Raw genomic sequence first — 10,912 nt, 5'->3', positions numbered from 1 at the left:
CTTTTTGAAAAAATATCAATTTTTGTTTATTTTTTGTAATTTTTTTTTTAACATTTTTTAATAGCAAATTACTGTAATATATGTAATGCAAAAGGAAAAGTTGCGCAAAGTGCCAGCGTGAGATCGAACACGTGCGATTCAATAAAATGACGTGTGCAGAATTAAACGTTTGATAGTAGCTAAAAGGGTGTGCGTGAATATCTCTCTCCCTTTTGTATAAAAAGAACTCTGCACTATAATTATATGTAGACATTTTTTCCTTCGTTTCATTCTAATAAATACACACACTCATGTTAAATCTTGGAAAAAAATATTCTTAATTTCAAATATTTTGATGTCTTAACTATTCGGTGAAAGTCAAATAACAATGCGCTTTCGAATTTGAAAAAATTAGATGAAAAAAAATTCGACGTAAAAAAAAACTAACGCAATAAAGATTCCATTGCAGTTATATTAATATATCATTTCTTATATTAAAAATTAAATATTTTTTTTTTAATTTAGTGCCCATACATATTATATATTATTAAAAGTTTAAAAATTAAATAATTATATGAATGTTAATAATAAATATTTATTTAGAAGCGTAACATGTTAGAGAGAGAGAGAGAGAGAGAGAGAGAGAGAGAGAGAGAGAGAGAGAGAGAGAGAGAGAGAGAAAGAGATAGGGTGAGAGGGAGAGAGGGAGAGAGGGAGAGAGAGAGAGAGTAAGAGAGACAGAGAGAGAGAGAGAAATATTATGCATGGTGATGATTTTGAAAAGACAATATAAAGTAATTAAATGTTCATTATACTTTGTTTTACTTGATGTGTACACGCACCTCCGCAGGCACGCACGCATACGCAGTGTAAAGATATAGGCAATAACATGATTTTGAATTTAATAACTATGTTCTTTTATTTTTTTCATCAAAAAAGCCGCTAACAATAATCTAAGCTACGAGTCAAAAAGATAAATTTTATTATTTTTCTAATATATGAAAAATATGTGAATTATATATTTTTTTCTTCATTATAATTTTTATATTTATTTTTTCTTTTATCACGATTTCATTTAATTAAAATTATATTAATCTCGTCACTGTGTGGAATGACTGTAAAATAAGACACTGAAGTCTTTATCATCTAGAATAAAAAAAAATCTAATTTTTATGTTTATTATGCACTCTTCTAGATATATTTTACATCTTTTTTTTTCATACCGAAGCAAAGCACTGTATAGATGCAACGAACACTCCACCTGTTTTAAGAGCAAAGACTATCGAATTTCTTTGTAACAGGAACAGTATCATTTTCTGTATGTACAATGGAGCTACATACCACCTAACGCTATACCTAGAAAACGTATTTTAAATAATAAATTTACATGAAAATCTCTTTAATGTTTCTCGAATTAGTTCTTTATTAGTAAATTTGAGCATCGTGCTTGTGCGAGATATCTCTACATTTAATATTACAGTCTGAAATCTTTGTGCCTGTGTTGTGCAAATACATTTCTTACGCGGTAGCAAATATGACATCATTGTTATTTGTTATACTTTCACTCATATAGTTGGCTAAGAACATATATAGAATAGTGACACTTGTAAATGTCAAAGAGAATATCAAATCCGTAATATTCTCTTCAGACGATATAATCTGAAAAATCTAACATAAATCTAATAAGATTTAACGATAATTTAATAATTTAATAAAAAATTATTTTCTTTTATACACAAGAAATAGGATGATCAAATTTCATTTACAGTTTATTTTTATCATAATTAAATTGTGTTACAAGCATCTGTGTTACAATTACAGTTTAATTGCATAAACCAACAATTAATAATTAAATACAACAATATTAAATATTTAAGTGTATTGTGTTAGGGTTTTTAACTTTTAAAATAAATTTGTTTATGTCGATTATACCCGATCCGATATTTATGATTAAATATGGGATTTATTATTATTATAGAAAATTTTAAATTTAGATTTAAAAGTGTGTTAAATACCCATCAATATTTTTAAAGAATTTTCTCCACGTTGCTAAAAAAGAATTTCATTTTAAAATTAGAAAATTAACAAATTCAAGTTACAGTAAAACAAAAAAAACCTAAATTTTTTAATATTAAAATCCGCTACATTGTGTTATTTTAAATTCGTCAATTTTTGATATTGAATTCAACAATTTGTGAAACAATTAAGTTTAAACACATTGAAAAATATTTGGTAAATCCTTAAAATGACGTAATTACATCTTTTTTGTAATAAACCTTATTTTATCATTTTATAAAAAACCTTATTTAACCATCAACATTATTAATCATAATCGACATAACTTACTTTTGCAAACTTGTACAAATGTATTCTACAAAAAATATCAAATAAAATGTCCCAGATATCGGATTCGATTAAACGGCGAAATCGAAAAAGGGAATTGTATATAATTGTATACTTTTAATAATCGCATAACTTAAATAATCACCCGTTACAACGCAAAACCTTTGTTTTGAAAATATAAAGCCTTTTAAGAAATAAATTTAAGAGAAAAGTAGAAAACTTACTCGAAACAGATTCAAGCTGACCGAGCCAACTGTAAACACTAATAAACAGAACATCATTGTCTGAAGACTGGATACCAAATCATTGCATAAGCTTTAAAAATAAAAAAATTGATATTATGTGTACATAGTTCACGTACATCGGGTATATACGAACTTCATAGCTTGTCGATGAATGTTCACAGTATAAATTAAATCCTTGTATATCGAAGTGTGTTTTTAATGAATATTTCGTAGCATGTCAATGTTCATTGCGCGTTCGATACGGTAGCTATAAATAATGTTTGTCTCATAACTGTACGCAAAAATTTATTAACTGAAAGCATTTCTTTGGTTAAGTTAAATGGTTTTATTTTATTTCGTTTGAAAATGATATATTATATGAATATTTATGATATTTGTGTTTATACCTGGCAATTTTAAACAATCCCACGATGTGTTCTATATACATAATAAGTATTGTTTCTGTACCTAACATTACAAGAGCCGCGATGCAAAGCGATGTATAGTAGTGAAATATAATAAAATAATAATATTTCTCTTGATCGATAAAATATTCCGTCATGATCACGAATTATAAGGGATATGATCTCGACACTTTTGTCGGTAATGTAACGTTGAAAATTTGCGGCCAGAAGAACACAATAGAACCAAAAAATATAATGCAATCGCTAAATACTGGAAAAGTGTCAGAAAACGGATTTGTCCTTTCAATTTCTGTCATATAAATTTTTTAAAATTAATTTACATACTGTGTCATACTAACATGCGTATATTATAATTGAAACTTTAATATTCTTTCCTGAACTTAATCAATTTGTAATCAATTTTTATCTTATAATTATTGTTATCTTTTCTACAATTTTATTTAAAATTTAAAAAACGTTATTATTATATACACAAAAAAACTATTGCGTTTTGTCAAAATCTATTTTCCGAAAATGAAAGGTTGACAGCTCATATATGTTAAGAAGAATGTGTACATGCAAATCTAACAAAATTTCCTTACTTGTAAGTGCAACAGTATAACGTTTACCATTATATCCACATTCCGTCATAATAGCAATTTTATTTTTGTCTTTTATCTTGTTATATACATGCAGTAATCGATCCAATAAAACCTTCATCTATTGTTTTTAACAATTTTATATATTTGTTTTTATATATAAAATAATACCAGAAAATACAACATAAAAACTTATTCTGATAAGTAAGCTATCTATTAATGAAGTTATCAATTGTATAAACTTTTAACTTTTTGTAAAATATTAACTTACTTTTTCGATATTAACATAAAACAAGTTGTAGTGTATCACAAAAATATAAAAAAAAAATATAGAAGCTAAAACTTTCATGATGAGTTCTGTAGTACACCTTTGTGAGATAAATGTTGTACACTGCAAATTAGTAATATTACTTACAAGTTTACACATTAAAAATATATACATATATATGTATACATATATATACACGTATATGTGTAAATGTGTGTACCCTCATATTTTAATTAAACTGACATAACAATTTTATGCTAACCTAAATTTTAATATTTCAATTTTATGGAAAAAGATTGCAGTAATTTATAAAATATGATAATATTAATGTGATTTATTTTTATTAAAACTTACCTGAAATATAACATATGTTGTCAGAATACTAGACAGGAAAATAAATTGAAATCGAGTGAAATTTGTTTGTTTATAGGGCCACAGGCCAACAGTGCAGAATCTTATTCAGATTAAAATACTCATTAATATTGATCATATTTTTTCGAGAATATATATGACTGTTGATGTAGCTGAAAAGAGTTAAGCTTATTCCCTCCTTTTTTTTATTATTCAATCAACTATTATTTACTTTCCTTCTTTAATAAATTGTAGCACAATTTTACTAAATTTTGTGTAATATAAAGCAACATAAGTCCTCGCCACTTTGAGATCAGAATATTCATATTTTCTTAATACCGGTTCTCGAAATGATGTCTCTAATTATGCGATTGATATGAAAAAAGAGACAATTAAACGACTGACGAATAAAATTTGAGCCTTTTTTTTAAGATAATTGTTTCAGATCAATAAATATGTGTTAATTTTAAATTAAATGTTTTTATTTAAGAGATAACTTTGTAGAATTTTTGTACCACTTAGAAAAAAAAATATTTACTCAAACAAACCTAAATTAATTTTACGTTTTTAAAATACACACATAAAGCTTTAACTTTATTCAATATAAGGTTTTGAGCTTTCAAAGGTATACAAATTGTACATTTAACTTTCTCGTTCAAAAAAAATTAATAGAAATATACATTAATCAGTCTAATGTACCTATACACTGCATTGTTACATAAATTATATATATTATATTGCTTGTTACATCAATAGAATACAATTTCACAGATTTTTATAGATTCTTTTTGTGATTAAATTGACAATAATCTCGATCGTGAAAAAGATCAAATTATAAGGAAATTAATCAAATAATAATGTACCTTCGAACAAACATTACAAAAGCCGACAACAAAAATAATTTTGATGATAAAAATGACAATAAAAATTACATTTTTTTATATCAGACTTGTGACAATATTACTTTATTGTTTTCTCGATAATCTTTTGGTTGACGAAAATTGCAATACTTGAAGAATTGAACATGTTTTTCTAGATGCAGATAGTTACGTTTGAAGTTTAATAATTTATTTAATATAAATACAGTTTATATATATGTGTATATATATATATATATATATATATATATACAAAAAATGTATAGAGTAATATAATATAAATATTATTTGGAACGGTCGGAAGTGTCCCTCACCGATTTTAATGAGCTTTGAATATGTAGAACATAAAAAAATATTAGACTCATATTTTTTTTTAGCTACGTATCTCAACGTTTAGGGGTTGAAACAACCCCTCGAAGAGTAACGAATTTTTCGTTTTTAGCGTGCATATCTTTGAAAATATAGAACATACGAAAAAATGTTTTATACAAAAGTTTTATGGTATTTTGTACTCTTTACAATAGTATAATTTTATTTTTCAAAAATGTCAAATTTTTTAATTTACTAAACACCTTTACCTCTTATTTTGCAAAATTAAAAAAATTTTTTAAGAACAAAAATTGAAAAATATCGAAAGGCAAATCCATCCATGTATAATAATATGTGGGTTCCACGAATCAATTTTGAGAAAACAAGATGATAACTGCGTGCTATAGGCGCTGCGCTATAAGTTGTGTTGCGTTATTTCTTTAGTTGTGACACATTCAATAACTGCCTCTTGTGCATATATTGGAACATAAAAATATATTAATCTTAATGACATAATACGCAATGTTTTACACGAAATAAAGCATAATATATATAATGTATATATATTTGCATATTTTGCACTAAGGTCGTGCGGAGTTATTCTTACAAGTTCTGATACATGTCTCTACGTTCTAAATCAGGATAATGCCTTAACCATGATCGTAATCTACGTAGACGACGTACTAATAGGGGCCGGAAGCAATAAAATTGCAACAAAGGTAAAACACACACTATCGAGTCACTTTGAAATTAGAGACATGGGAGAAGTAAGACAACGTGTAGAATCGAATTTTCACGCGACGAAGACAAAATAATACTGCAACAGAAAGGATATTTTGCCGATATCCTTTGTAACGACAGACGCAAACCCAGTATTGACTCCATACAATCCCATAATATAATATAATCCTATATAATAAACAGGCTAACAGTGAAGCCATTATTTTCCATTCCGCCCTATCCTGCTCAACATTATATATTCTTTTAAATATATTTTACTACATCTTTTTTCTTATACTGAAGCAAACCGTTCTATTGATGCAACACACCTATTTTAAGAACATAATCCAATCGAACTTCTTTGTAATAGGAACAGTATCATTTTTTTTGTATGTACAATGGAGTTACATACCATCAAACGTTATACTTAGAAAACGTATTGTAAACGATAAATCTAGATAAAAATCTTTGAAATGTATCGCAAAGTAGTTCTTTATTAGTAAACTCTATCATCCGCTTGTTGTGCAAATATTAATCTTTATTTAATGTTACAGTCTGAAGTCTTTGTGCATGTTGTTTTGCAATTACATTTCTTACGCAGTAGTAAATATGCCATGGTTGTGATTCATTATACTTTGACCTATGTAGTTGGCTATGAACGTATATATGATGGTAAAAGTTACAAATAACAAAGGGCATATCAAGTCTTCAATATTCTCTTCAGATGATATAATCTGAAAAATCTAAGATATATCTAATAAGATTTCATAATAATTTAATACTTTGTATATTACATTACAATTTTGAAAAATTTACGGTTAAAGTTAGAAAAAAATATTAATTTTATGTATTTTACTGTCTTACAATTATTTCAGGTAACGTATTGTGTGAATTTGTGTTGCAGTTGAATATTTAATTATTTAATATTTAATATGATTTTATATTTAATTAATAATATAAGTATTTAAGTGTATTAAATTATTTACGTCGTAATAAAATTAAATACAATTTAATTTTATTACGACTTTTAACTTTTAAAAATAAATTTGTCGATTATACCTGATTTGACATTCTTAATTAAATATAGAATTGTGAGACAATTTTGAACTTAGATTTAAAAGTGTATTAAATAACTTTCAATATTTTTAATGAATTTTCTCTCAGATTGCTGAAAATGAATTTTATATTAAAATTAATAAATTAACAAATTCAAGTTCGCGAAACAAAAAATCTGATTTTTTAATTTTATTTTTGAAATCTACTACATTTTGCTATTTTAAATTTGTCAATTTTCATATTGAATCCTACAATTTGTGTAGCTCTTAAGTTTAAATAAATTGAAAAATATTTGTTAAATCTTTAGTGACCTAAAATTACATCTTCCTTATAATAGATTATTTATTTCATTATTTTATAATGTATTTTATTTTATCAACATTATTAATCATTATCGACATAACTTTCTTTTGAAAAATAAAAGTTCTAATAAATATACTTTACTTAAATTTTAAATAAAAAAATTTCAGTAAACAATTTTTATTTTTATTTATTTTTATTTTATTTTTAACTTTCTTATTTAGAAATTAAAAAGAAATCTTAATTATCCAGCATAATATTTAGGGTTTAGAAATTATAGCGTCATTTTAGGAGGAAATGAAAAATATCAAAAATATATTTCTAACAATGAGTTTTTTTGAAAGATTTTTTAAATCAATATTTACTGCGGAATTTATGATACACTTCCAATCAGTATAGCTTTAATCTCTATCTCTGAACTTAGTGAAATACTTTTTCTCCCATTAGCGCATTTATTCTGACATTTGTGAACTGATTTGTATTGTACAAAAAATATCAAAGAAAATAACTCAGATATTGGATACTTTATTGATTAAATAACTGCTGAAATCAAAAAAATATATATAACTGGTTACTTTTAATAATAACAACTTAAATGGTCACCCGTTATAAAGCAAAATCTCTGTTTTGCAAATGAAATATAAAGCGCTTGCTTTAGAGAATAGGTTTGAGAAAAAAGCAGAAAACTTACTCGAAGCAGATTAAAGCTGAGCGAGCCAACTGTAAATACTACTAAACAGAATATAATTGTCTCAAAACCACATAATGAATCACTGGACAATCTTTAAAAATAAACAATTTGTTATTACATATATATATATTTCACGCAAATTGGGTATATACGAACTTCATAGCTTGTAGATGAATGTTTACAGTGCAAATTAAACCCTCGTACATCAAGGTACTTTTTTCATTAATATTTTGTAGCATGACAATGTTTATTGCGCGTTCGATACGGCAGCTGTAAATAATGTTTGTTTTGTAACTATACGCAGAATTTATCAATTGAATGCATTTCTTCAGTTAAGTTTAAATTGTTTTATCTAAGCTTTGGTTTGAAAATGATATATGAATATTTATGATATTTGTGTTCACACCTGGCAATTTTAAACAATCCAATAATGTGTGCAAAATACACAATGAATATTGTTTCCGTCCTTAACATTGCAAACGCCTCGGTGCAATTCAATGTACAGAAATGAATCAGAATATAATAATATTTCTCTTGATCGATAAAATATTCTGTCGCGATCATTAAATGACATGATTTTGACCAACTTGTCAATAAAATATCGGACCAAGTTGACGCAATAATAATAGCAAACATGTTGCAAACGTCAAGTACTAGAAAAGTGTCAGAAAACGGAATTGTCATTTAAATTTCTGTCATATAAGTTTCATTAAACTAATTTACATACTGTGTCGTATTCATGTGCGTATGTTACAATTAAAACTTTAATATTCTTCTCTTAACTTAATCGACTTGTGATCGATTGTTATCTTATAATTATTGTTATCTTTTCAACGACTTCATTTAAAATTTAAAAATGTTTGTTATTAATTATTATGTACACGGAGAAACTATTGTATTTTGTCAAAATCAATTTTCCGATTTTCCGAAAGTGAAATCTTGACAGTTCTTACATGTGAAGAAGAATGTATATATGCAAAATTAACAAGATTTTCTTACTTGTAAGTACAGCAGTGTAACGTTCACTATTATATCCACATTCGTTCATAATAGCAATTTCATTTTTGTCGTTTATCTCATTATATACATGCAGCAATTGATCCAATGAAACCTTCATCTGTTGTTTTTAACAACTTTATATATTTGTTCTTATACATACATAACATAATGCCAGAAAATATAACATAAAAACTTATTCGAAAAAATTATCCTGATAAGTATCAGCTATCAATTAATAAAGTTATCAATTGTAAAACTCTCAACTATTTGTAAACTGTTAATTTACGCTTTCGATATTAATATAGAACAAGTTGTACTTTATCACAAAAATAGTAAAGAAAAATATAGAAGTTAAGACTTTGGTGATGAGCTCTAGAATACATTTTTGTAAAATAAATGTATACTGGAAATTAGTAATATTATTTATAATTTTGCATAAAGAAAGAAAAAAAAATATATACACTTATATATGTATGTACGCTCATATTATAATATAACTGGCATAACAATTTTATGCTAATCTAAATTTTGACATTTAAATTTTATGAAAAAACATAGCAGTAATTTATGAAATTTGATAATATTAATATTAATTATTAAAGCTTACCTGAAATATAACATTTGTTGTCAGAATATCAGACAGAAAAATAAATTGGAATTGAGTGAAATGTGATTGTTTATATGGCCACAGGCCAATATGGAGTAGTAGAAACTTATTTAGATTGAAGTACTCAATGTTGATCATTTCTTTGCGAGGTCTAGAATACGTATGACTGGTCAAGTAGCTGAAGAGAGTTACGCTTTTCCCCTTCTTTTTCCATTGATAGATCAACTATTATTTACTTTTCTATTTTAGTGTAAATTATAGCACAAAATTTACTAAATTACTAAATTTTGTGTAATATAAAGCGACATAAGTTTTCGCTACCTTGAGATCAGAATATTCATATTTTTTCAACGGTATTTCTTGAAATAATGTCTCTAATTATGCGATCGATATAATAAGGGTGCAATTGAGCGATTGTCTTTTTCACATAAAAAAGAAAAAAAATATTCATTGAGAAGATTATTCACGCGAAAGTCGCGCATGCGTAATTGTCACTTTTTTTCGTACCACAATTTTACATGGTTCAGTTTACTGCGCGCATTCATAACGTACACTTGCTCCTTGAGGAAAATGTTCAGTTTTTAATATTGAGTTTATCTATACTAAAGCTCGTGTAATTTTTAAAGAGTGGTATGCACACATTTTTAACTTTCAAATTAGCAATCAATGTGATTAAAATTTTCATATTTTATAAAAGTTTTATGTATCAGTTTTTTAGTCAAGTGATCCTTGGCAACATCATTTTTTTAGACCTAATCTTTTTTTTAAACTTTCTAATTTTACAAAACACATTTTATTAAAATAAAAATAAAAAAAGTAGAAATATAAAAGATCAAGTTTATATTAATAATTTTAATAAATATTTTTAAAAATTTATATAAATATATTTGTAAAAATATATATAAATATGTAGACTCTTTTTAGATTATTTTTCAAATTTTATTCATAAGATTTTTTTATTATAATTTTAAATTTTATTTCTATTGCAGCCAGTAGGCAATACTTCTCCCATATCTTTCGAAAAAAAGTCGGATTAAGCTAATTTTTCTTGAGAAGGGAGAAGGCTAAAGCCTCTCATTTAAGTGGTTGACTTACTACATATAAATAAATAAATTAGATAAAAATTTATATTTTATAAAACGTACATAATGTTCGAAAATTACATGTAATTCGTGAAACTTCTT

At 25.6% G+C, this 10,912-nt stretch overlaps 1 protein-coding gene across 1 annotated transcript; it reads right to left on the bottom strand.

Moving 5' to 3' along the window:
* Positions 1 to 1,050: 1,050 nt before the first annotated feature.
* LOC140671304 (uncharacterized) lies at positions 1,051 to 9,867 on the bottom strand. Its single transcript, XM_072902562.1, has 8 exons — positions 9,729 to 9,867; positions 9,122 to 9,239; positions 8,529 to 8,775; positions 8,279 to 8,392; positions 8,123 to 8,213; positions 6,673 to 6,818; positions 1,203 to 1,335; positions 1,051 to 1,125 (listed from the first exon to the last, which is right to left on the bottom strand). The coding sequence occupies exons 1-8, from the start codon at positions 9,864 to 9,866 to the stop codon at positions 1,051 to 1,053; spliced, it is 1,062 nt and encodes a 353-aa protein (XP_072758663.1). The 5' UTR covers position 9,867.
* Between the last annotated feature and the right edge of the window lie 1,045 nt (positions 9,868 to 10,912).

This window comes from Anoplolepis gracilipes, chromosome 11 (genome assembly GCF_047496725.1).
Source record: "Anoplolepis gracilipes chromosome 11, ASM4749672v1, whole genome shotgun sequence".
NCBI classification, from domain to species: domain Eukaryota; kingdom Metazoa; phylum Arthropoda; class Insecta; order Hymenoptera; family Formicidae; genus Anoplolepis; species Anoplolepis gracilipes.
Note: the sequence above shows the minus strand (reverse complement) of the source record. Positions and strands in the feature narration are given on the sequence as shown.

Bases quoted from the DNA above. Each gene is read 5' to 3' on its own strand.
- LOC140671304 (XM_072902562.1), bottom strand. From the start codon at position 9,866: ATGATCAACATTGAGTACTTCAATCTAAATAAGTTTCTACTACTCCAT. The intron at 8,214-8,278 runs GTTCGTATATAC...TTATTTTTAAAG, and splicing joins ATTCATCTACAAGCTATGAA to ATTGTCCAGTGATTCATTAT. The intron at 6,819-8,122 runs GTAAGTTTTCTG...GATATATCTTAG, and splicing joins TCAGCTTTAATCTGCTTCGA to ATTTTTCAGATTATATCATC.